Genomic DNA, 24,413 nt, shown 5'->3' on the forward strand with positions numbered 1-24,413 from the left:
GGGGGGGAGCAGTGCCCCAGGGCTGGCAGTGCTGCACCAGCTGCCATAGGAGGGAGGTGGTGAGCCCGTATTTGTGTGTGTATGTGGATGGGTGTGGGGATGTGCTCCCAGCACGGCGTTTCTGGGGCAGATGTCTCTGCCCCCGCTGCCCGGGGAGGGGTCCCTGCTCCTGGTCCCTCTGCTCTGCTCCCAGGAAGGTGACATTTATCTGTGGTGCAGAGTTGGGTGCAGCGTGGGAGCCCTTCCAGCCCTACCCCGTCCCCTCGGGTGGCAGAGGGGGACCCGGGGGGAGGGCAGGACGTGCTCAGAGGCACTTTGTCCCATCACAGCCTCCTCCTTGTCCCCCCCGCAGACCCCGAGTCCCAGAGGAAGAGGACGGTGCAGAATGTTCTGGACCTTCGGCAGAACCTGGAGGAGACCATGTCCAGCCTGCGGGGCTCCCAGGTGTCTCACAGGTGAGGACCCAGCACCCCGTCCCCCTCCCCATCCCTCCTGGGGGGTCCGGCCGTGCCGTGGTACCCGCAGCCGTCGGTGGCAGCCGGGCTGTGCAGGCCGCGCTGGGGAGGAGCTGCGAGCATCCTCCGGTTGCGTGTTGCCACCTCGTGGTCTCACCGTGCACTTCAGTTCCGTCGGTGGGCGGGGGTCCTCCTCGCCGGGTTGGTCGTCCAGCAGAGCCCCCCCTTCCCTGTGTCCGTGCTGGGGCGCGGCGTTGTGGCTGGGAGGTGTCACAGCCCCCGCAGGAGCTTCCTGGGTGCTCTGCTCAGCTGTGCTCTGCCTCTGCCCCGAGCTGCCAGCCGCGCAGCTTTAAACGGCCTCCGTGCTTCCTGCACAGCCGTTCCCTTTTGGCTGCCCCTCGCAGTTCCCCTTTAACAAACTTCCCAGTTTTTATATAGTTCCCTCTCCCCAGCTCCACGCTGCGGTCGGGGTTTGGCCTCCTCTGCTCGTGCTGAGCTGCAGCTGGGACGGCTCCCGGGGGCTGCGGGCTCCCCAGGAGCTGCTCCAAGAAGGAACGGTTGTGGTGTCTGAATTTCGTGTCAGCATCGCTCCTGCAGTGCCTGGGATACACCCGAGGGTTGGCCCGGCGCAGCACACGGCCACGGCTGCACGGTGGGGCTTCCCCTGGTGTGTCCCCACTAAGGGGGTTTGGCACGATCCTGGGGGGCCCTGCGGGGATGGGCAGCTCTGTGCCATCCGAGGAGCTGCCCCTTTTGCTATTGCAGCCCCAATCCCTGCTGGGATGTGTGGGGCAGTGGTGTGTGGGGCAGTGTATCTGCAGGCTGCTCCTGTCCCTCTAGACCATCTGTACGAGGAACCCCACGTGAAAATGGGCAAAGCAGAGGTCTGCTGGAGCCCGGGGATGGGGTCCTCAATCTGCCTGCAGCTCAGGGCACGAGGGGGAGCGGGCAGCACGGCACCCCACGTCCTCCCCACGGCGGGAACAGGCACCACTGAGCACATCCCCACGGAGCTGTGGGTGTCCTTGTGGGACCTGGAATGTGCCGGCTGCTGGAGGTCAGGAGGGGACCCAGCCCCACAGCTGAGCAGCGACCCAGCGCTCCCGCAGTGCCCGGGTGCCTCCACATGGGCAGATTTGCTTTCTGGGGGGTGAGGCCTTCGCCCCAACCGTAACCCTGAAGGTGACCGTGCCCCCATCCCGCAGCTCCCTGGAGATGACGTGCTATGACAGCGACGAAGCCAACGCTCGCAGCGTCTCCAGTTTGTCCAACCGCTCCTCGCCGCTGTCCTGGCGCTACGGGCAGTCCAGCCCGCGGCTGCAGGCGGGGGACGCGCCGTCGGTGGGGGGCGGCTGCCGCTCCGAGGGCACCCCGGGGTGGTACATGCACGGCGAGCGGGCGCACTACTCGCACACCATGCCCATGCGCAGCCCCAGCAAGCTGAGCCACATCTCCCGCCTGGAGCTGGTGGAGGCGTTGGACGGCGACGACGTGGAGCTGAAATCGGGGTATATGAGCGACAGCGATCTGATGGGGAAGACCCTGACGGAGGACGACGACATCACCACGGGGTGAGCAGAGGGCTGATGGGGAGCGGCGTGGGTGGGGCACGGGGGGGCCGTGCTGGTGGTTGGACTTGGTGACCTTCGGGGTCTTTTCCAACCACGATGCCCTATGAAAAGCGCGAGGTGGGCGGCTCCTGGCGCTGCTGGTGTCCGGGGAGCTGCCCCAGTTTCCACTGGTGGATCTGAGTGCTGGTGGCACATGGTGGGGACCCGGCACCGCAGTGGGAGCAGGGTGCTGAGGTTTTGGTGTCGCTGGGTCGCACCACATTGCCCCCTCACTCTGGGCCCCCCCAGGCCTCCATCCCTCCACCCCAGGGCTCAGCACGTTCTGTCTGACCCCTGGGGCACTGGGGTCCTCGGGGGGCTGCGCTGTGCTGGTGCTGAGTGTGGCCCCTTCTGGGTACCCCATTGGCAATGGCACCAGCGTTGTGGTGTGGGTCTGTGGGGGAGGGGAAAGCTGCGTGGGGAGTCCATGCCTTGAGTATTGCGCTCAGCTCTCAAGTTGCACCAGGGGAGGCTGAGATTGGGAAGCAGGGAGAAGTTCTCCATGGAGAGAGTGGCCAAGCGTTGGAGTGGGGCAGAGTCCCCATCCCCGGGGGTATTTTGGTGATGGGTGGACGTGGGTGTGCTGTGCTGGTGGGACTCAGTGGGTCAGGGTGATGGTTGGACCCGAGGATCTCGAAGGACTTCCCCAGCCCACGTGGCTGTGTGATTGCAGGGCTGCCTTGCCGACAGGGAGCACTCCCCGAGCACAGTGCAGCCCCACAGCCCCACTTCCATCCTCCTCCACTGCCTCTGACCTAGAAAGCCGACACCGCCCCAGGCCGCATCTCCCCGTGCCACTAATGCACCGGGCAGGAGCTGAGCGCTGCAGATGGGGCCGTCAGCCCCCGGGGCTCTGCTGCTGGGGCAGTGTCTCTGTGCAATGCGCCGGCGCACAGCCGGCCTTGTAGGGCAGTGGGTCAGAGCCAGCACCAGCACTGACACGGCCCCTTGGAGGGGACGTGGTGACAGAGCGTAGTGGAGACGAGCGGGGCTGCGGGATGGGACGTGGCTGGGGAAGGTCAGGAGAGCAGGACAAGGTATGGGGGCTGTGGGTGGGAGGTGGGGGCTCCGTGGGGGGTGGTTGTGGGGCTGGGACATTTCCTGGGCTCCTTGACCCCTGTCTCACTGCAGGGCTTGGCTGGGTGCTGCTGCCCACCCCTGGGGCACAGTGTTGTGATTTTAGGGCTGGGATGCAGCCATGTTGGGCGTGTTTGTGAGCAGACCTGTGTGTGAATCGGGCGGAAGCGGAGGAGGCAGGGATGGCTCAGGAGGGGCTTTTCAAGTCGGGTTTCGCCTGGTTCCAGCTGCCCGTGCTGCTCTTGGTGTGCTCGGTGCGCTGATCTGAGCAGCTCTGGCACTCCTGGCACAGCGAGGGCTGCGGCGTGCTGGGGCAGCCAGCTCTGCCCCGCCACGTCTCCCGGGGCTGGAGAGCCCTGCATGACGTCGTGCTTTCCGCTGTCCTCCTTGTGCCAGATCCTTCGTCATCCCGCCCGTTCCCCACAGTGCTGGCACAGCAGAACAGAGCCCTGGGACGCTCCGGGTGTCCCCTTCGTGCCGTGCTGCACCGCGGTGCCGGATCCGCCGTGCCAAGGGTGACCCCAGGACCGATTTCGGAGTGGGGGTCCTTTCACCCTTGTTTATCACTGGGGAGTGGGGGGGGGGGGGGTGTTACATCCCATCGTGGTGTGAGCATTTGCACATCCGTGTCTCTGTTGTAGGCACAGATGGGGCCGCAGCACCAACCGTTGGTGCTGGGACCGGGGGTGACGGTGGCTTGGGGCTGCACGCTGGCCCCGCTGAGCTCGGGTGCTGGCCGGGCTCCCTCGCAGCTCCTCGAGCTCGGAGCTGGGAGCAGATGTTTGGCTGTGATCCCCGCAGGCAGCAGGGGAGCGGCCGCCCTCCTCCCCTTGGAGCGGGATTGGCGCGGGCGCACTTCTCCTTCCCTTCGCCGCCCGCGCTCGGTGCTGACCCCCAGCCCTGACCCCTCGCTCCATCCGGAGGGCTGTGAGGTCAGCGCTCGGTGGGGACGTCCCGTGGGGTGCGGCCGTGGCCCCGCACGTGGCCCTGTGTGTGTTTGGGGAAGCGGTGCCGGATAAATATTTGCTGCTCCGCGCCGCGTGCCGGGGCTCGGGAGTGCTCCTGCCTCCATCCGGGATGAGGGAGAGATGGAGATGGTCCCAGTAAAGGGCCCCAGACCCCTACTGGGCACCACCGCCGTTGAAGCGTGCTGCTCTGTGCTGCGCTGTGTCGGATTTGCTCCTGATGTGGGGTTTGCTGCAGGAGCTGGCTGCGGATTCCCAGCACACGGAGCTCCCCGAGGCCGCAGTCGTGCATTGCCTGCGTTTTGGGAACGGGCTCAGGGGCTGCCGGGGCTGATCCAGGGCTGGCAGCTGTCCCTGCAGCGGTGCAGGGGCTCTGGGCTCCTCCCCGTCCCCACTCTGCAGCACGTTGTCACCAAGGAGGGGGACCAAGGGAGTGGGAGCAGACACAGCTCAGACACTTGCTGCCCCAGCTCAGGCCTGGAGGAGGTGGAGGGCGAGGAGGGGCTCTCAGGCTTGCACCCACTTTCTTGCTGCCTGTGGGGGGATCAGGGTGAGGGTTTTCTTGCAGCCCAGGAGCTCACAGGATGGCTCTGCCCCGTGGCTTGGCCCCGGCTGCTGCAGGCAGAGGTGTCCGAGGGCTTGTCCAGACAAGGGGAAAAATAGGAATTTCGCAAGCTGGCTGAGTCACACTCCCCCACCCCGGCGCTGCACTGGGACTCACTGACCTCCACACGCTGTGCCCTGAGCACTGCTCCGAGTGCCCCCCCAGCAGCCCGAGCTGGGGATGCTCTTCCTGCGGGGTCTGCAGTGCTTTGGGGAGCAGGGAGCTGGCCCGGCTCCTCGCCGTGCCCCCCGCAGCAGGGCTGCAGCTTTGGGGCTGTGATGGGGTGTGAGGCTGACCCTCCCCCCTTTGGGTGAGTGTGGGGGATTCGGACCAGCTTGCTGCCTCAGTTTCCCCACCTCAGGTGGGGAATGAGCGTGGCTTTGGTGGAGGATGCTGCCAGGGAAGCGCCCTGTTCCCCCCTCCCCCCCATCCCCCATTGATTTGTGAAGCTAATTGGTTTTTCTGCCCCATTAAGTGAATGAGAAGAGCCCATTTCCCTGCGTTTCCCATCAGGCCTGCTGGGAGCTGATGGGGAGCAGTGGTGGCCATTTGCACACCCCCAAAGCTCCCTTAGTGCCAGCGAGCTCTGGACATGGGGTGCAGAGACCCCCCCGGAGCCACAGCCGTGTAGAAACAGGGCTCTGTGCCGGCCCTGCACCTCCCTCATCACCAAGAGGGTTCTGTGTGCTCATGGGGGGTCATGTGGGGACGGCGGGGGGCAGATGAGAGGCGAAACCCATGGGGTGAGGACAGCGCAGGGGGCACGGCCCCGTGTCCCCTCCTTGCTCCTGGGGGACAGCTGGGGCACCGCACCGCACCGCGTCGCGGGAGGGAGCCAAGAGGCGTTGCCGTGCGAGGACGGCGAGGAAGGAATTACTTATTTCCGAGCCCGCGGGGACCGGGGCTGTTCTGCTGAAGCTGCGCTTAACCCTCTCTGCCGCTGCGGGTGAAGAGGTCCGAGCGTGCGCGGTGCGTGGGGGTCCTGAAGCAGCCCCCCCCGGGCACGCAGCACAGGGGTTGAGCTCAAGGAGCTCTAGGGCTGCAAACTGGGGGTGCTGGGAGCACCGGAGGTGGCGGTGGAGTAACGGGGGCCACGCCGAGGGCTGTGCTGGGGGCTCGGAGTAGGCTGGGGGGCACCGGGGGCTAGGGGGGGGGGCGGGGTTTGAAGGCACTGAGGCTGGGAATGATGGCTGGGGCTGCCCACATGGGCTGGACTGGGGGCACCGGAGCTGCCCACAGGGATGTGGGGTTCGCCGGGGGGCACTGCGGGGCCGAGGGCTGCGGCTGGGGGGCGCCGCGCTGCCCGGGGGGCGGGACCCCAGCCCCATTTTGGGGGGGCCGGGCGGAGCGGAGGAAGCCGTGCCGAGCCGGTCCCTTTGTCGCCGTGCCGGGCCGAGCCGAGCCGGGCCGGGGCCGCTGCCGCTTTAACGCGGTGGGGCGGTCCCGCCGCCGCCGCCCCTCCCGCCGCGCCCGCGGGGCCGCAGCCGCGGGCAGCAGCAATAGCAGCAGTATCAGCATCAGCAGCATCAGCATGCTGCGGGCCGGGAGGCCGCGCCGCGCCCCGCGCCTGGTCGCCAGGTAGGGCCCGGCACCCGCACCGCCCCGCACCGGGACCCGCAGCGGCGGACACAGTGCGGGGCGGGGCGGGCGCAATGCGGGCGGGCGGCTCCGACCCGGCGCTGCGGCGGCAGCGGGGAGCGGGGCTTTGTCTGCCGGGCCCGGAGCCCCGGGGCCGCGCTGCGGGAGGGCTTTGTCTCGGTTGTACCGGGGGCGGGGGGGGTGCGGCCCCGCCCGAGGTCCCCGCGGCTCCCGGTGCCGGGCTGCGGCCTCGTGCGGGGCTCCCGGGGTCGGGCAGTGTTCACCCCGCGGGAGCGGAGCATCCCCGGTGCCGGGATGCGGGGTGGATGCGGGGTTGGCTGCGGGGTGGGCTCGGCGCGGTGCCGGCGCGCGGATCGCTGCTAAGATGGAGGGGCTGCGGGCGTGCGGCACAAAGCCGGGCTGAGCTGGGACCCCGCTGCCCGCACAGCCCCGCAGCGCAGCCCCGGGACCGCGGCACGTCGGGGTGCTGCGGTGCTGCCCATCCCCGGGAGCTGCCACCCCCCCCCCCCTCGGGCGCGGAGTCCCCGCGGTGGAGCCCTCACCGGTTTGCGGTGCTCGCTGCGGTGCTGCTCGTGGGGGGTTGCAGGGTGACCTTGGTTGCGGGACCCCTGGTGGTGCCGCGTGGCTGCGTGCGTTTACCCGGGGGCCGCCGCTGCCCGAGGGGATGCTTTCCTTTCCCGGTGCGGTGCTCGGTTTTGGGGACCCCTTTGCGTGCCGGCGGGAGGCACGAGAGCTCTGGGCACATGTCCTGCACCCTGCAGGCTGTGCTGGGGGCTGGCTGAGCTGGGATGTGCGTGCAGAGCTGGGGGCCCAGGAAGTTGGGGGGCCTGGGGTTGTTGGGTTCCCCCAATCCTGTTCCCATTTCATGGTGGGGGGGTCTGTGCATGCTGAGGCCCTGAGCCTCCTGTGTGAGATCGGGAGACTGTTTGGGGTCAGCCCCGCTGGGCTGGGGGAGCTGCAGAGACCCAACTCGGGCTCGGTTGCATCCAGGGGTGCAGCTGCCCTGGGGGACGGTACCGAGAGGTGCTGCCGTGGGGTGGTGGAGGAGCTTTGCTCTGTGTTTTGGGGACCTGTGTCCCAGGGGTGGTGGAGGGGGATCTGCGGAGCCGGGCAGCCCCGTGGCACTTCCTGGGCACGTGGTTGTAATTAAATCCCTTCCTGGGCAGCAGTGTTCTGCTGCAGGGATGCAGGGGCCGCGTCCGTTCCCATCCCTGTGTTTGGGAAGCCCAGCAGGAGCAGGACCTGTATGTCCCTGTGCTCTGCTGGGCACTGCAGTGGCTGTGGGGTCTCATAAGATGCTGCGGGGTCTCTGCTCACCCACCCGTGACCCTCCAGTGCACAACGGCAGCTGTGCTCCAAGGGACTGCGTGGGGTGGGGTGGCTCATCCCCACCCCCTCCACGGGGCTGCGTGGACGTGGAGCAGTGAGGGGTGAGCCCTGCAGGAAGCTGTGTGTGTTTCCCAGTCGTGTTCTGTCTCCCCTGGGCTTTCCAGCTCAGCGACCCCAGCAGCCTTCATTTCAGGCCGAGCTCACTCCCAAACCATGGGGAGGGGTCGCAGACCCCAGCCCAGCACCCGGTGCCGTGCAGCTGGACTCTGAGCTGCCTCGTCCTGCTGTGTGGCTCCATCCCTGCACCTCCGTGCTGTGACGTGGGCACTTCTGGGGACCCCACAGCGCTGCTTCTCCCTCCCAGCCCATTTCGGGGCCGCGGGGGCCTCGCTGACCTACTGAGCCGCTGACCTGAAAAGGGGCCGTGCTCACCCTGCTGGAAGATGCCCGTGCTGAGTGACAGCCCTGGAGATGGGCTGGTGCACGCTCGGCTGCGCCCTCGGCACGGAGCAGCTGCTGGGGCGCGCGGAGGAGCCGCGTCCCCGCGGGCGTTGGGCCGGGGAAGGGTGGAGGCAGCGGGGCGGTCGGATGCTGCGCTCCGTGTTTGGTCCCTGCCCTTTCCGGGAATCCTCCCGACCGCTCCTCTGGGTGGGACCGCCCGCGGGGGGGCTCGGTGCCAGCCCCGGTGCAGGTGGTGCCAACCCCCCCCCCTCCCGCACCCCTGTGCTGCTGTGTCCATAAAACATCACTCCGGGGCCTTAGCTCCGGGGTGATGGTGGGGTTTGAAGGCCGTGCTGGGCTGGGCTGCAGCCAACTGTGGCTGCCAAGCATCGGAGCCCTGCCAGGCTGACGGGGCTCAGGTTCGAGCCCCGGGGTGGAGCGGGGCCGCCGGGTGGCCCGGGAACGCGGTGGTGGCAGGGGACAGCTGGGCCGGGGGGGCTGACACTGCTGTGCCGTTGCAGTTGGGATGAGAGCAGCTCCATCAGCAGCGGCCTCAGCGATGCCTCTGACAACCTCAGCTCGGAGGAGTTCAACGCCAGCTCCTCGCTCAACTCCCTGCCCTCCACCCCCACGGCCTCGCGCAGGAACTCGGCCATAGCGGTAGGTGCTGCTGTCTGCTCCGGGCTGTGCGGCACCGCGTGGGGAAACCACGGCACGGCACAGCCATGGTGATCCGTGGGCTGAGCACCCACGGGTGCCCGGTGCCTCCCGTCCCCTGGTGCACCCATGGCTCCGCTCTGCCCACAGCTGCGCACCGACTCGGAGAAGCGCTCGCTGGCGGAGAGCGGGCTGAGCTGGTACGGCGAGGCGGATGACAAGGCGCCCAAGAAGCTGGACTACGAGAGCAGCAGCCTCAAGATGGAGCACGGCTCCTCCAAGTGGCGGCGGGAGCCCACAGAGAGCTGCGAGGAGGGCTCCAAGGGCGGCGAGCTGAAGAAGCCGGTCAGCCTGGGCACCCCCGGCTCCCTCAAGAAGGGCAAAACCCCACCGGTGGCAGTGACCTCTCCCATCACCCACACGGCCCAGAGCACCCTCAAAGTGGCAGGTGAGGCTGGGATGGGGCTCCTCTGGAGGGGCGGTTACAGTTAGATGTGGGGGGAGATCCTTGGAATCTGGTGAGGCCCTGGCACTGCTGCCCAGAGCTGTGGGTGCTCCATCCACGGATGTGCCCTGGGCAGCCTGAGCTGGGGGGGGTGCACCCAGCCCGTGGCAGGGGTTGGGGCTGGGTGATCTTTTAAGGTCCCTTCCAACCCAACCGTACCTTCCTCTCCATCATCTCTGCTTTCCCATTTCCATTCCCACCCTCAGCTCTGACTTGTTTTGCACCTAACTGTCCCGCAGACCTCCCCGCTCACCCATCCTTCCTTCCCCACCAGGCAAACCCGAGACCAAAGCCACCGACAAGAGCAAGCTGTCGGTGAAGAGCACGGGGCTGCAGCGCTCCTCCTCTGACGCCGGCCGCGATCGCGTCGGCGATGCCAAGAAGCCGCCCTCGGGCCTCACACGTCCCTCCACCTCCAGCTCCTTTGGCTACAAGAAACCGGCCCCGGCCACCGGCACCGCCACCGTCATGCAAGCCGGGGGCTCAGCAACACTCGGCAAGATCCAGAAGAGCTCTGGTATCCCCGTCAAGCCAGTGAGTGGGAGGAAGACAAGCCTGGATGTCTCCAACACGGCCGAGCCTGGCTTCCTGGCCCCGGGGGCTCGCACCAACATCCAGTACCGCAGCCTGCCCCGGCCGGCCAAGTCCAGCTCCATGAGCGTGACCGGCGGCCGCGGTGCTAACCGGCCCGTCAGCAGCAGCATCGATCCCAGCCTGCTCAGCACCAAGCAGGCCAGCATCACGGTGTCCAGGCTCAAGGAGCCATCCAAGATCGGTGCTGGCCGCAGCACGCCGGCCCCCGTGAACCAGACGGACCGGGAGAAGGAGAAGGCCAAAGCCAAGGCCGTAGCGTTGGACTCTGAGTGCGTGACACTGAAGAGCATTGGCTCTCCTGAGAGCACCCCCAAAGCCCAGGCCAACCTCCCGCCGGCGGCCAAGGTGGCCGAGCTGCCCCCCACTCCCCTCAGGTATGACCCTCCCATCATCTGCCAGAATCATAGATTGGAAAAGACCTCTAAAGTCATTAAGTCCAACCATCAGCCCATCCCCACTGTGCCCACCTGTAGAGTTATTAAGGTTGGAGAAGACTTCTAGGATCACCAACCCCAACCCATGCCCACCAAACCACGTCTGCCAGTGCCACATCTGCGCTTTTCTTGAACAGGGACCTTTGGGATGTCGTGTCCAGTGCCCGCTCTCACTTTGTCTCATCCATTTTCTTCCCCCAGAGCGGCTCCCAAAACCTACGTGAAGCCTCCCTCGTTGGCCAACTTGGACAAAGTCAACTCCAACAGCCTGGACTTGCCCTCCTCCAGCGAGCTGCATCCCCCTCACACTGCCAAGCTCCAGGACCTGCACCCGGCTGGCGGGCACCTGACACCCTGCTTCAGCCCCAGTCCTGCCCCCATCCTCAACATCAACTCGGCTAGCTTCTCCCAGGGCCTGGAGCTCATGGGCGGCTTCAGTGTCCCCAAGGAGGGCAGGATGTACCCCAAGCTCTCCGGCCTGCATCGCAGCATGGAGTCCCTGCAGATGCCCATGAGCCTGCCCAGTGCCTTTTCGGGGGGCAGCACCGCCACCCCCAGCCCTGCTGCTGTCCCCCCTGCCAGCACAGGGGAGGAGGAGGAGGAGGCGGCTGAGCTGGGCTGGAGCGGCAGCCCCCGGCTCGCACACTTGGACAGGTATGGGCAGAGGGTGGGCAGCAAGGCACAGCCCCATAACCCCATCTGTCATCCTCCTCTGGTGCTTCCTTGGTTCAGAGGCTCACTGTGGGGGGAAATGTGCGTCCCCCTCCTGTCGCTCAGCCCCTAGCTGCCTCGTCACGTTCCCTTGTCCGTGCAGGGAGGTGACGGATCTTCCCTTCCCTTCCAGCACCAACCGCGACAGGAACACGCTGCCCAAGAAGGGGCTGAGGTAAAAGGGTCCACGCAGCTTTTGGATGGCACCAGGGAGGGTGGGTGTGCGCGCAGAGCACCCGGCAGTGTGGGGCTGGCAGTGGCAGGGGGCTGAGCCCTGGGCTGGCCGTGCTGCAGGGCAGGCAGGAGGAGGGGAGGTGTCCACACCATCTCACTCCGTGTTCTGCTCCAGGTACCAGCTCCACTCCCAGGAGGAGGCCAAGGAGCGCCGCCACTCGCACACCATCGGTGGGCTGCCTGAAGCAGACGACCAGCCGGAGCTGCCCTCGCCCCCCACCCTCCCCATGGCATTGGTGGGGAAGGGTCCGCTCACCAGCATCGGTCAGTGCCCAGCTCCTTGTGCCAGCCTGGGTCCCTCTGTGCCCCGGTTCGTTGCCGGGACATCCCCCTGCTCCAGAGCCTCGGGTTGATTTGTTGTAGTTCTGGCACCCCCAGCTCTCAGCATCCCGTGCCTTTGGCCCCACCAAGGTGCTGAGTTGTGGCTGGGGGGCCGACAGCTTTGCTTCAGGGCATCCAACTCATCTTTGGTGCCCTGCCCACTGCTCTGTGCTCCAGTGGAGGCGCACAGTGGAGCCCTGCTCCGTTCTTGCTGGGACTTCTATGTTCCTGGAGGGTCTGGGGGACTCAGGCAGAGGGACAGGGGCTGGCAGCAGGTGATGGGGTGCATCCCTTCTGCACCTGGAGGCGACAGTCTCCTGCACAGTGGCACTAGCTGTGCCCCAGCTTGGTGGATTTCTCAGCTCTGTGTTCGCCAGGAGACATAGCCTTGGGTGCAGCTTTCCAGCCTTCCCTGCGTGAACCTGCTTTGTAGCTTCCCTCCCGTCCTCCTGCTTTGGGACTGCGATCCCTGCTTCCTTTCCCCACCCTGGCTCCCCAGGTCCGCTCCCAGCCCCGCTTCCCCACCCTGATCCCCATGCCCAGCTCTGACCCTGCTTCTCCCCTCCCTTCTCCTTGCAGTGAGCCCCACTGCTGCCACCACCCCGCGGATCACCCGCTCCAACAGCATCCCCACCCACGACTCCACCTTTGAGCTGTACAGCACCTCCCAGATGGGCAGCACCCTCTCCCTGGCAGACAAACCCAAGGGCATGATCCGCTCGGGCTCCTTCCGGGACCCTGTGGATGACGGTGAGAGTGTGCTCGGGATGGAGGGGCTGTGGGGCTCCCCAGATCCTCACCACTTTTTCTGGGCTCTGCTGGAGGGGCTGCTGCATCCAGGCATCAGCGCAGTGCATCCCGACCCGTGCAGTGCAGGCTGGAGCCCTGCTGGGTGGCTGGAGGTGCCCGGTGGCCTTGGGTTGGCACCAGGGACGGGGAACCCGAGCATCCAGTTCGGGTGGCAGAGCCCCAGGCTCAGTCAGAGCAGGTGGAGGTGCTCCCTGCCGTGTGCCCAGGCAGGAGGATGCTGGCCAAGCGCCGAGGAGCAGGCAGTGTCCTGCAGCACTGTCCCTGCTCCGGGCTCCTCGCAGAGGCCCTGTGGCATTATCCTGTGCCTTTAACCCCAGTCTGTTGACACGCTGGGTTTTGCTGTGTTGCAGTTCATGGATCGGTGCTGTCCCTGGCCTCCAGCGCGTCCTCCACCTACTCCTCCGTAAGAGCTGCCGCCGGGCTGCGCCTCCTCATTGCATGGCTATGGGCTGGGGGGGCCCGGGTGGGGAAACACGATGCTGAGCTATGCGGGGGGGCTCCGTGCATGTCCTCTGTCCCGTGCTGAGCCTGTCTGCGCCTCGCTGCCCTCCTGACTGCCTGCCTCTGTCTGTCTCTCTCTGCCCTCACGCTGCCAGGCTGAGGAGAAGATGCAGTCCGAGGTGAGCCCGTGCCCAGTGCTGCTTCCTGGCCCCCGCCCCATGGCTCATGTGAGCACCCGGTCCCTCTCACCCCTCTGCTCTCTCCTTGCAGCAAATCCGCAAGCTGCGTCGCGAGCTGGAGTCCTCTCAGGAGAAGGTGGCCACGCTGACATCGCAGCTGTCTGCCAACGTGAGTTCTGCACAGCGTGCGGGGCTGATGCTCACCTGCACCCTGGTTCCCCCTAAGGGCACCACGAAGCTGACCTGCGGGGCCCTGCTGCGGGCTCCTCCCTCTCTGTGCCCCACGGAGAGTCCCTTCTTGCCCCTGCAACCTGCACTGAGCAGCTCCGGGCCCGCAGGTGCTCACCCTTCTGTCCATCTCTCCCAGGCCAACCTGGTGGCAGCTTTCGAGCAGAGCCTGGTGAGCATGACGTCCCGCCTGCGGCACCTGGCCGAGACCGCCGAGGAGAAGGTGGGTGGGTGCCCATGGGGCCGGAGCTGTGGGTGCCCTGGGAGTGCTCCTGCACCATTGGGAGTGCTCCGTGACTCCTGGCTCTGCTCCTGCAGGACACGGAGCTGCTGGACCTGCGGGAGACCATCGATTTCCTGAAGAAGAAGAACTCAGAGGCCCAGGCTGTGATCCAGGGTGCCCTGAATGGCACTGATGTTGCGCCCAAAGGTAAGGCACGGCGGCCTGCTGTGAGCTCGAGGGCCCTTGCTGTAGGGTTAGGAGCCTCCCCTCTCCAAGGGGAGAAGGGAAAGGACTGCAGGGTGGGCTGGGAGCGTGCGCTGGCTGTGGCGCTGGGCGGGTGCAGTTTGATGGCTCCCTTCTTGGTCTCTCCCAGAGCTGCGCATCAAGCGGCAGAACTCCTCTGACAGCATCTCCAGCCTCAACAGCATCACCAGCCACTCCAGCATCGGCAGCAGCAAGGACGCCGATGCCAAGAAGAAGAAGAAGAAGAGCTGGGTGGGTTGGGCAGGGGGCAGATAGGGGCGTGGGGTGTGCCTGGGCTCAGCCCTATGAGCTGCCCTCGGTCCGTCGTGGCCTCATGGTGACGGTCCCCTCTGTCCCCTGGGGACAGCGCTGGCAAGGAGCACATAGCCACCTCGGGCTTGCCATGTGCTGCCTGGGGCCAGGACTTCCCCAGCTCCTCCAGGAGTTTTCCATCCCTTATCCTGCACACCCGCTCCTCGTGGTCTCTCCCACCTGTCAGCCCCGTGGGCACTGGCCTGGGGCTCTGCGGGCACCTGGCCCCGAGCTGGATGCATGATTAAGTCTCGCTTTGTTTTGTTTCTCTTCCCCCTATGCTGACCTCATCCCTTTTTTTCCAGGTGTACGAGGTAAGTCCCGAGCTGTGCCCTCCACCCCGTGCCCTGCCTGCCCAGGGTGCTCGCTCCATTTCATGGAGGGCACTCATGACACAGAGCATCCCATCCATCCCACTGGCACTCGCCCCGGGGCCCTGTGCTGTGCACGCCTTGTTTGCTTCCTGCAGTGTTAGGCTCAGAACTCAGGGACCACCTGAGAAGCTTGGCAGGGATCCCTGGGGCGGCATGGGGACCTGCTCCAGGGATGGGGACCTGTCCCATGGATGGTGTTTGTCCTCTTCTTGCCCGGGACAGGCATCACAGCCATGCAAGGGCAGCCCTGCACAGGGGACACTGCTGCCCTGCTGCCCTCACTGGGGCTTTGCACCAGGTGCCACGGAGCCCACAGCTCCTCAGCTGTCCCCAGAGGTGACCCCTGGGCTGCCAGTGGGGCTGACTTGCTCTGTTGCCCTCAGGGCCCGTGCAGGTCCCACTGCACCGTTGTCATCATCAGAGCCACGTGCCCATCTTGGTTTTTGCACGAAGCATCCCATCCATTCCAACGTGACATTTCTGCTTCTGGGGAGTGCCGCAGCTCAGCTTTCCCAGAGCCAGTGGGAGGTGGGCTGCATCCTGCCCACTCCATCCCCTTCTCCATATAGCTCCCTCTGGGACTGACCCCCAGGGGATGCGCTGTGAGCTCAGTGTCCTGGAGCTGGGCTGTGTAAGCTGTGCTTTCTCCCCTGCACAGTGTCCCTCCGTTCTCCCCAGCCTTGCCTGCTCACCTGCTGTGTGTGTGTGCTGTGTGCATGCTGCATGCTCACCCTCGCACCCCACACCTCCAGGAGGACGCAGCGGGTTTTGGGGTGTCCCCCTGTCCCGGGACCCAGCTCTGCAGTGGCTGGGCATGCTGGCACAGTGTCCCAGTGTGCTGCTGGTGGGGAAGCCCGGGCAGGGCGTGGTTGGTGCCGCTTGAGGGTGGCATGGCGGTGGTGGGGAGCAGCCCTGCCTCAGTGGTGGTCCTGGTGCCACTGGTCCCAGTTCAGACTGCTTGTGGGCCTGGGCACGAGGCTGGGCCAGGACTGTGTTTGCAGGGCTGTCTGTAACAAGAGCGTTTCTGTCTCCTGTAGCTGCGTAGCTCCTTCAACAAAGCCTTCAGCATCAAGAAGGGGCCCAAGTCGGCCTCGTCCTACTCGGACATTGAGGAGATCGCCACGCCGGACTCGTCGGCCCCGTCTTCCCCCAAGCTCCAGCACGGCTCCACCGAGACCGCCTCGCCCTCCATCAAATCCTCCACCTCCTCCTCCGTGGGCATCGACACGGCTGAGTGCGTGGGGCAGGGCGGGAGGGCTGGCTGTGGGGTGGCTGTGTGCCTGCCCCAGCCCTGAGCACACGGCGGTCTCTCCCTGGCCCAGGCTCTTCCCGGCGCACACTGAGGGTGAGCCGGAGAAGAAGGAGGTGTCGGAGCTGCGCTCGGAGCTGTGGGAGAAGGAGATGAAGCTGACGGACATCCGCCTGGAGGCCCTCAACTCTGCCCACCAGCTGGAGCAGCTGCGGGAGACCATGCACAACATGCAGGTGGGGGTGATGTGCTGCAGCCCATGGGGCTCCGCCAGCCTGCAGCCGCTCCCCTGACCCGTCCTGTGCTTCTTCCCCCAGCTGGAGGTGGATCTGCTGAAGGCGGAGAACGATCGGCTCAAAGTGGCTCCGGGGCCCTCGGCGGTGCCGGGATCCGTTCCCGGCCACGTCACCAGCACGTCGGCCTCCTCGTCGCCGCGGCGCTCGCTGGGGCTCGCCCTGGGCCATGCCTTCAGCCCCAGCCTGGGGGATGCTGGTAGGGGTGGTGGAGATGTGCTGTGAGATGGCTGTGGAGGGAGCAGTCAGACCCCCTGACTCTGCTTTGTCCCCAGACGTGTCTCCCATGGACGCTGTCAGCTCTGGCACCCAGAAGGATGAGCTGATGCTGAGGATCGTGGTGCGCATGCCACCCCAGCACATCATCAAGGGGGTAAGCGTGGGCTGTGCTGGGACCCCTGCCTGTCCCTGTGGGGATGGATGAGGTGCTCCAACCTTGCGTGCCTCTGCCTTGGCTCCTAGGACCTCAAGCAACAGGAGTTCTTCCTGGGCTGGACCAAGGTGAGCGGGAAGGTGGATTGGAAGATGCTGGATGAGGCTGTCTGCCAGGTCTTCAAGGTAGGAGCATCAGGACACCTCCTCTGTGAGCCTTCCTTCTGCGCTGCTCCTCCATGCCTGGGGAGCTGCTGAGTGCCACTTACCCTCTAACAGCCCCGTCTTTGTCTTCATAGGATTACATCACCAAGATGGATCCTGCCTCCACGCTGGGGCTCAGCACCGAGTCCGTTTATGGCTACAGCATCAGCCACATCAAACGGGTCCTGGACACGGAGCCCCCGGAGCTGCCGCTGTGCCGCCGGGGCACGAGCAGCATCGTGGTGACACTCAAAGGTCGGTGGGCAGAGCGGCCCCATCGCTGTGCTGTCCTCCTCCTGCTGCCACAGAACGGGACCCTCATCCCCCCCTCCTCTCCCTGCAGGCTTGAAGGAGAAGTGCGTGGACAGCTTGGTGTTTGAGACGCTCATCCCCAAGCCCATGATGCAGCATTACATCAGCCTCCTGCTCAAGCACCGGCGCCTCATCCTCTCGGGCCCCAGTGGCACCGGCAAGACGTACCTGACCAACCGCCTGGCCGAGTACCTGGTGGAGCGCTCGGGCCGCGACGTCACCGAGGGCATCGTCAGCACCTTCAACATGCACCAGCAGTCCTGCAAGGTGAGGGGCCGTCCCCGTCGCTGCCACCGCTGCGGCCCCCCTCGGTGCTGGTGCCCTGTGTGATGCCCCCGTCGGTTGCAGGACCTGCAGCTGTACCTCTCCAACCTGGCCAACCAGATCGACCGCGAGACGGGCACGGCGGACGTGCCGCTGGTGATCCTCCTGGATGACCTCAGCGAGGCAGGCTCCATCAGCGAGCTCGTCAACGGCGCGCTCACCTGCAAGTACCACAAATGGTGAGGGCCCCCCCGGCACCGCGGCCCTGCTGTGGCTGGGAGGGATGCAGGCTGCTTTTTCTCATCGATCCCATCTCTCGCTCAGCCCCTACATCATCGGGACCACCAACCAGCCCGTGAAGATGACCCCGAACCACGGCCTCCATCTCAGCTTCAGGTAGAGTCATAGAATCATAGGATATCCCGAGGTGGAAGGAACTCCTAAGGATCACTGGGTCCAACTTCTAAGGATCCTGTGTCCCTGGGGAGCATCTCTGCGGGGCTGGGGAGGCCAGGGGCTGTCACTCCTCCCCCTGGGCAGTCCCAGCAAACAAGTGCTGTGTCTGAGGACCCTGATGAGGACCGAGCCCCACACCTTTCCCCATCCCAGAAGGGTCTGATGGCCTCAGCCCTGGACTTGAGCCTTGTGGCGGTCCTAGGAGCTTCTCCTACGGGTGCAGGGACCATGGAGTGTGCTGGGGAGGTACCGTGGTTCGTGGAGAGCCCCATCCCTGAGCAGCCAGGTCTCCCCCCCAGGATGCTGACCTTCTCCAACAACGTGGAGCCAGCCAACGGCTTCCTGGTGCGCTACCTGCGGAGGAAGCTGCTGGAGTCGGACACGGACGTCAACGCCAACAAGGAGGAGCTGCTGCGCGTGCTGGACTGGGTGCCCAAGCTCTGGTACCACTTGCACACCTTCCTGGAGAAGCACAGCACCTCTGATTTCCTCATCGGTACGGCCGGGCACGCCCTTCCCTTCCTAGCTCTCCTTTGGATGCAGCTTGGCTGTTCTCCGTGCTCTGCTGGCACGGGGCTGGAGCCGGGCAGCCCAGCTCCCATCTGTACTCTGTGCCTCGTCCTGCAGGTCCCTGCTTCTTCCTGTCCTGCCCCATTGGAATTGAGGATTTCCGGACCTGGTTCATTGACCTGTGGAATAACTCCATCATCCCTTACCTGCAGGAGGGGGCAAAAGATGGGCTCAAGGTACCCAGCTCATCCTGGCACATTGGGATGTGAACCCGGGCCCGGCTCGGAGCCGGTGGCACCTGGGGTGTGCTAGCACGGTGCTCTGCAGGGGGAGGTTTGATTTGCTGTGTGGGTGCCACCTCTCTTGCCTTCTTCCTGCAGGTCCACGGGCAGAAGGCGGCCTGGGAGGACCCCGTGGAGTGGGTGCGGGACACCCTGCCCTGGCCGTCAGCACAGCAAGACCAGTCCAAGCTGTACCACCTGCCCCCGCCCACCATCGGACCCCACAGCACTGTTTCCCCCCCCGAGGAGCGCACCGTCAAAGACACGACGCCCAGCTCCCTGGATGCGGACCCCCTGGTATGGCCGCGGTGTGCCGGGTGCTGGGAGGGGGCTGGGCAGTGCTGCCGGAGGGAGGGCAGCGTGGAGCTAGTTAGTTGTTGGTGTAAAAGCCCTGACTGGGTGGTGCAGAAGCGTTGTGACTTCCTGGGTGGGTGCAGGATGGTGGCACCAATGGAAATCATAGAGTCATTAAGGCTAGAAATGATAACATCAAGTCCAACCACCAGCCCACCCCCGCCGTGCCCACTCCAGGGACTGTAGTGCTCCTTCCAACCTTAACGATGGGAAGAGCACCGAGCCCCCCCAGCCCATCCCTCACTGCCCACCAGCCATGTCCCTCAGTGCCCCAGGGCCCCTCCCCCTGAGCCCTAAGCACCGAATCCCGCTCTGGATGGCCTTGGGAAAGCGTTTGCATCGTGTCCGGGCTTTGCTGTACTCTTCAGAAGAGCTGTGGGGTGGGCAGTTTGGGCCGGGCTGTGTGCCACGCGCTGCTCCCACAGATGGCCATGCTGCTGAAGCTCCAGGAAGCCGCCAACTACATCGAGTCTCCAGACCGTGAGACCATGGTGGATCCCGACCTGCAATCGACTCTGTGAGGTGCAGACATGCCGGCCCAGGTGCAGGGGGCAACCACCAGGCTGCCTTCCTCCTCCTCCTCCTCCTCCTCCTCCGGCAGCCTGGAGCGTGGGGCCGGGGCTGGCGAGCGAAGAGGACCGGAGCCCCGCGCATCTCTGCACAGCGTGGGGAAGCTCAGCTCGGCCGTGGGAGAGCGCGAGGCTCCGTTTCCCTTCCCCTCTTTGGGGGTAGGAGAATCCTGCTTTCTCTTCTTGGTTTTTCTGTCCCTATTGCAAACTCTCGGGTTTCGGGGCCGGGGGACTGCTGCAGCCGAGCCCCCGCTCCAGGGAGCTGCAGGAAGGCCCCTGCGTGGGGCAGGGACCCCGTGGGAGCCCCCTGGGCTGGAGCTGGGGTGCAGGAGGAGCGTGTGGCCGTGGCCAGCACCGTTCTCCCACCGCTCTTTGTACGTTCCTCATTTAACCTGCTTGGCAGCCGCTGCGCCCAGGACGTCCCAATAAACCCCGCTTTGGTTATTTTATTTTGTTATCCCCTCCTCCCCTTTTCTTTTGACCGAGTCCAGACTTCGCTTTGGTCCCTTTTTTTGTTCTGTTCTTCCCTCACCTGGGCTGGAGCCCATGCTCCAGTGCCCATCGCTCCCCCCCCACCCCGAGCAGCTCCACTTCCTTTTGGTTTCTTTTGCAGCTGTTGGTTCCTCCTCTCCCCCTCCTTCCGTCACACAACTGGTGCTCACTGGACAACCTCCAGTCCCCAAATCCACCTCTGCAGTAGCCTTGCACCTTGGCCGGGATGGGTCGGGGCAGCTGGTGGAAGTGGGGTGCACTTGGAGTGCCCTCTTTGCCTGGCAAGCCTCCTCCCCCTCCTAAAAGCACAAGGCAGAGCCCAGCCTTGGGCCAGGGGGTGCCACTGGGATGCCAAGGGACAGCACAATGCCATGGGGTGAGGCATGATGAGGATGCAAGCTGCTCCCTGTCCCCTTTCTGCATCCGGGGTGGGTGGCACAGGGGGGCAGGGCCATTCCTGGGATTGTCTCCGTGCCGCTGGCTCACCACTGCCCCGTGGGGATTCGTGACCCCCCAGGCCCACCCTGCCCCGCTCAGCTCGGGCTCTCTGTACTCACATTGGTGCTCTGGGGACATCCGCTGGGGCCACGTGTCCCCTTGGCCCTATGGTGCAATGTCACAGGCGCTGCTCTCTGCACTGCCTTAATTCCCTGGGGGTAGGGGGCATGCAGGGCCAGGAGGGGGGCATGGTGGGGACACAGTCACAGCCTGTCCTGCTGCAGCGCCCACTCACTGCCCCCAAAGCCAGCTGGGCTGTGCTGGGACCATGGTGCTGGTGCTTCCCTGAGCACCGCCGTGCTGGGGCCGCTGCCTTTGGTCCCCTTGGTGCCCTTTGCTTCCCCTCCCCATGGCCCCGCAGCGGGCACAGCACCTTTAGGGGAGCGCTTCCCCGGGGCTGCTCTGCCCCCCACTGCCTTCAGGGACCCCCCTCACCTCCCCAGGGCTCTGCCTTTCCCCCCGCTGCCCTCGGTGCTCTCCTGCCCGCGCAGCCCAGCCGCGGCGCGCCCCATGGTGCTCACATCTCCGTCTGTCCCACAGCTCTCCATCCCCAGCCCCTCTGCACAGGGCTGTCCCTCCCCACGCTGGCTTGGACGCTAGGGCTTTCCGTTTGCCTTCTCTTGTGCTGTCAGCTGAGGACTCGCTGTAAATAGATCCGTAGTCGGACGCCCTGCGTGAGTTGGCGGGGCCCGACCCTGCGCGTCTTTATCCTTTTTTTGTACTCTGTGATAACTGTGCTGTGCTGAATTCTTTTCTGATTGTACCAGACGCCGGCTCAGCAGCCGCTCGAGGCCGGGGACCCACGCTCCCCTCCCTCCCCTCTCACCCTCCTTGGGGCCCTGTGCCCCGAGGATGGGACACAAAGCACCTTTGGGTGCCCCGAGGAGCCCCGCAGTGCACAGTGCTGATGCAGCCTCGTGCTGGGATTTCATCCCACGGAGCCACCAAAATACCCAACAGAACCTCACGGGGCCGCGCACGGTGGTGTCCCCTGTTGTGGCCCATGGGTTCACCCCATATCCTGATGGTGCGTACCCCTGCAGGACCCCCCAGGCCCTGCAGGATGAACAGTGCCTACAGCTGAGCTCTGGGCACGGTGGGGGCTCCCGGTGGGGTCCCTCATGTGAAGGGGACCGGTGATGGCAGCTCCTCTCAGTGTTCCCAAACGTGGTGGCATCCATGGGGAGGGGGAGACTGGGGACTGAGCATCCCCCTGTGCTGCCCACCCCCATGGCTCCAACTATTGCACTGTGCATCCCCGGGGCTGCCTGCCACCCCCACGGGTGCCTGATGTCCCCATGGGGACACTGTGCTAAGGCTGTCCCCAAGGACCCGTCACCCCAAAGGTGCCCACAGCCCCTTGGAGCACCAGGAGCCCCCTGGGGGGGCCATCCCCCCTCCCCCACCCTCGAGCTGCTGCTGCCCGGTGGCCTGAACCTTACAATTTTAGCTTTTTTCTATTAAAGAACAAACAAACCTTTTTTTAATTAAATAAAAGACGAAAATGGACAAATCCCTGTTTTAGATGATCTGTGTAAGACTGGGTTTTGTGTTTCCTAACTGCATGGTGTTCCTGCCGAGGGGTTTTATAGCACTTTTTAAATTTCTCTTTGAGATTTTGGTCCGGATTTCTACTGCTCTCTCTCCCGTCTGTCTGTCTTTGCTTTCTCCTCGCCTCCACGTTTGTAAACTCGCTCCGTTTTCTACCCGATGTCGGCCCCACGTTGTACATAGCTGCGGGAACAATCAGAGGGAACGAACACCGCCTGCGCTCTTGCCACCATTCGTCGTTTTTACTCCAAGTACAAGAGGAAGCCAGGAAGAAAGGCTTGAGGATCACCCCGAAGGACAGTGACAAAGCCAGCCCTGCACCAGCTCAGCTCCTGCTGCCCACGCCGCCCGCACCGCCCGGCATGTCTCTCTCGGTCGTCTGTCTCACACCATTGGGTTCAATAAAGTTATCTCCTGTACTGCCCGGCCCCGCGTCCTCTGTCGCTGCACGGTGCCCCACACCCGGGGGGGGTCGGAGTGCTGTGGCCGTTCGGGGCTGTGGGTGTTGTGGAGGTGAGGAGCCCGCAGGGGGTCTGCACAGTGCCCCGGAGCGGTGCAGGGTGGGGACGGTCTCCAGGAGCCGTGAATTCATGCCGGCACAGTGAGGATCCTGAGGTGTGGGCTCTCGGCCCCCAGGGCTGAGCGCAGGGAAGGCGATGGCAGCTGCTGCGCTGTCCCAGGGCTCCCAGTGGGGCTGGGATCCCACAGAGCACCCATAGGGTACAGCAGAGCTGTGGGGTACTGCAGTGCCGGGGTTGGGTGCATCGCTGCCTCACACAGCTACAGCAGTGACCCCACGGGACTGCCGCACCCATCCACGCGGGGCAGCACCCGCAGTGGGCACGGGGTGCTATAGAGCGATGGGAAGTGCAGCATCCCTTCACCAGGCACTGCAGCACCGCTCCTCCACGTGGGTACAGCAGCACCTATAGGGTCCCGCCCGACCCGGTACAGCTCGGTGCAGGTACACTGTGATCCTGTGCGGGTACAGCAGCACCGCTGGGGGTCCGCGGCGCTCCGTAGATACAGCACCATCCAGTGTGGGGCCGCCACCCCCCTACAGCCACAGCAGCCGCTCCCAGGGTGACCCCAACCTTTCTGCCCCCCATCTCCCCTCGGGGAGGGCTCCCGGCTGCACCCGGCACAGGCTGAGCTCGGGGGGGTGCAGCTCCCAGCCCGGACCCCCGGGATCGCTGCGGGGTCCCCGCAGGGGGGCGGGGGGGCGGGGCGACGGGAGGGGGCGGAGCGGACTTTGGAGGGGGCGGGGCTTGCAGAGAGGCGGGGCGGGGCTTGCGGACAGTGGGCGGGGCTACGCGGAGCCGCTGCACGCGAGCCCGGAGGGGCCGGTGCTGCCGCAGCGCCCGTCCCGCACCAGACCCGCACCGGACCCGCACCGGCACCGCAGCGCCCGGTAAGTTCGCCCTCGCTGAAGTTTCTGCCCGGTGCTTCCCGGGTGCCGCAGCGGTGCGGGTTCTGCGGGACGGGGCTGCCCGCGCCCTCGGTGACCCGGTCCCGGTGCCGGTGCGGGGCTGGTGCGGGACCCCGGGGGACACGGGGGTGGCTGCGGGCTGTGGGCGCTGCCCTGTGCCGGGGGCTGTGCCGGGGGCTGCCCCTCGGTTCCTTCGTCTGCGGGGCTGACGGCTGCGGGATTCCCCCCCCGCGATGCGAGACCCCCCCCGGGATGCAGGAGCCCTGCGGGATGCGGGACGCTCCCCGGTTTTCAGGGCGCCCCGGGTCACCGGCGACTCTCGGCCCCGCACCCACTCGCGTTCGCGGCCGGGGGTGCCCTTGGAGTCCCGGCGCTGGAAGGCGACCGGGGGTTCCCCATCCCCGCAGCTGCAGCCGCGGTGCGGTGCGGTGCGGTGCGGGAGGCAGCGGCATCGCGGCTCCGGGCCGGCAGCTCCCGGGGCTCTCCGCCGCGTCCTGGACCGCGGCCAGCTCTGCCGGTCCCTTCGCGGGGCTGCAGCATCCTCCGGGCTCCTCCTGCACGCGGGGTGCGGCGGTGGGGCGGTGCGGGGCGGCAGCGTTGGGGTACTCGGCTCTGTGTGCCCGCATCCCGCCCGCAGCCTACTTTCCGCGGAGCGGCGGCGATCCCAAAAGAGCTCTGCCGATTTCACGGGGGAAAGGCAGCAGGACAAGGTGACAGTGACACACGTCGCTCGGTGGTCCCCAACTGCACCCCGAGCTTTGGCAGCTCCGTGTGTGTCCCTGTGCGCCGAGCACACCTTTGGTGCAGCGCCGGGATGTCACCCCCCCCCCCGGGACCTCAGCCACTCGAGGATGTCACCCACCCTGGGATGTCACCGCTGCAGGTTGCCCAGGGGTTCCCCACCCGCCCCTCTGCAGCAGCAAAACTTCTTCCTGCTGGTGCACTCAGGTGCTGCTGCTGCAGATTTTCCGCTCTGACCGGCAGGCGTCGTCTCCCGCCTGCTGCATTACTCCTCGCTAGCGCAGCAGCTCGGCCACGCTGCCGTGGGCTGCCGGGGCCCTGCGGGATGCCCGGGGCTCTCACCTCGCCGTGGGGGTCAGTGCTCGTGGCCGGAGGCTGTTGCAGAGAAGCGGAGCGGCTTTGCTGGGTCGCACCGCTGCGGGAACGTGGAGCGATGTGAGAGGTGATGCACCCAAGGTCATTGAGCTGAGGGACATTAAGCCACGCTGCTCG

At 65.9% G+C, this 24,413-nt stretch overlaps 2 protein-coding genes across 2 annotated transcripts in view; one reads left to right on the forward strand and one right to left on the reverse strand.

The window, feature by feature from the left end:
- NAV1 (neuron navigator 1) overlaps positions 1–19,663 on the forward strand; it is a 34,317-nt gene extending 14,654 nt beyond the window's left edge. Inside the window, exons 4-31 of the mRNA XM_065747459.1 lie at positions 353–455; positions 1,661–2,026; positions 8,602–8,740; positions 8,888–9,185; positions 9,517–10,210; positions 10,472–10,924; positions 11,115–11,156; positions 11,331–11,479; positions 12,116–12,286; positions 12,697–12,749; positions 12,943–12,966; positions 13,058–13,135; positions 13,334–13,417; positions 13,513–13,624; positions 13,791–13,912; positions 15,384–15,580; positions 15,669–15,831; positions 15,913–16,087; positions 16,164–16,261; positions 16,351–16,446; positions 16,560–16,719; positions 16,808–17,043; positions 17,125–17,279; positions 17,365–17,436; positions 17,796–17,992; positions 18,124–18,242; positions 18,387–18,584; positions 19,067–19,663. Coding sequence (XP_065603531.1) covers positions 353–455; positions 1,661–2,026; positions 8,602–8,740; positions 8,888–9,185; positions 9,517–10,210; positions 10,472–10,924; positions 11,115–11,156; positions 11,331–11,479; positions 12,116–12,286; positions 12,697–12,749; positions 12,943–12,966; positions 13,058–13,135; positions 13,334–13,417; positions 13,513–13,624; positions 13,791–13,912; positions 15,384–15,580; positions 15,669–15,831; positions 15,913–16,087; positions 16,164–16,261; positions 16,351–16,446; positions 16,560–16,719; positions 16,808–17,043; positions 17,125–17,279; positions 17,365–17,436; positions 17,796–17,992; positions 18,124–18,242; positions 18,387–18,584; positions 19,067–19,162 — 4,850 coding nt within the window. The 3' untranslated portion in view covers positions 19,163–19,663. The remainder of the gene's footprint in view (positions 1–352; positions 456–1,660; positions 2,027–8,601; positions 8,741–8,887; positions 9,186–9,516; positions 10,211–10,471; positions 10,925–11,114; positions 11,157–11,330; positions 11,480–12,115; positions 12,287–12,696; positions 12,750–12,942; positions 12,967–13,057; positions 13,136–13,333; positions 13,418–13,512; positions 13,625–13,790; positions 13,913–15,383; positions 15,581–15,668; positions 15,832–15,912; positions 16,088–16,163; positions 16,262–16,350; positions 16,447–16,559; positions 16,720–16,807; positions 17,044–17,124; positions 17,280–17,364; positions 17,437–17,795; positions 17,993–18,123; positions 18,243–18,386; positions 18,585–19,066) is intronic.
- Positions 1–24,413, reverse strand: part of PPP1R12B (protein phosphatase 1 regulatory subunit 12B) — a 115,875-nt gene that overhangs the window by 5,611 nt on the left and 85,851 nt on the right. The gene's annotated exons all lie outside the window — the stretch shown is intronic.

The sequence above is a fragment of the Cyrtonyx montezumae genome, unplaced genomic scaffold, assembly GCF_038088225.1.
Source record: "Cyrtonyx montezumae isolate F1298 unplaced genomic scaffold, pur_monq_1.0 scaffold_45, whole genome shotgun sequence".
NCBI classification, from domain to species: Eukaryota; Metazoa; Chordata; class Aves; order Galliformes; family Odontophoridae; genus Cyrtonyx; species Cyrtonyx montezumae.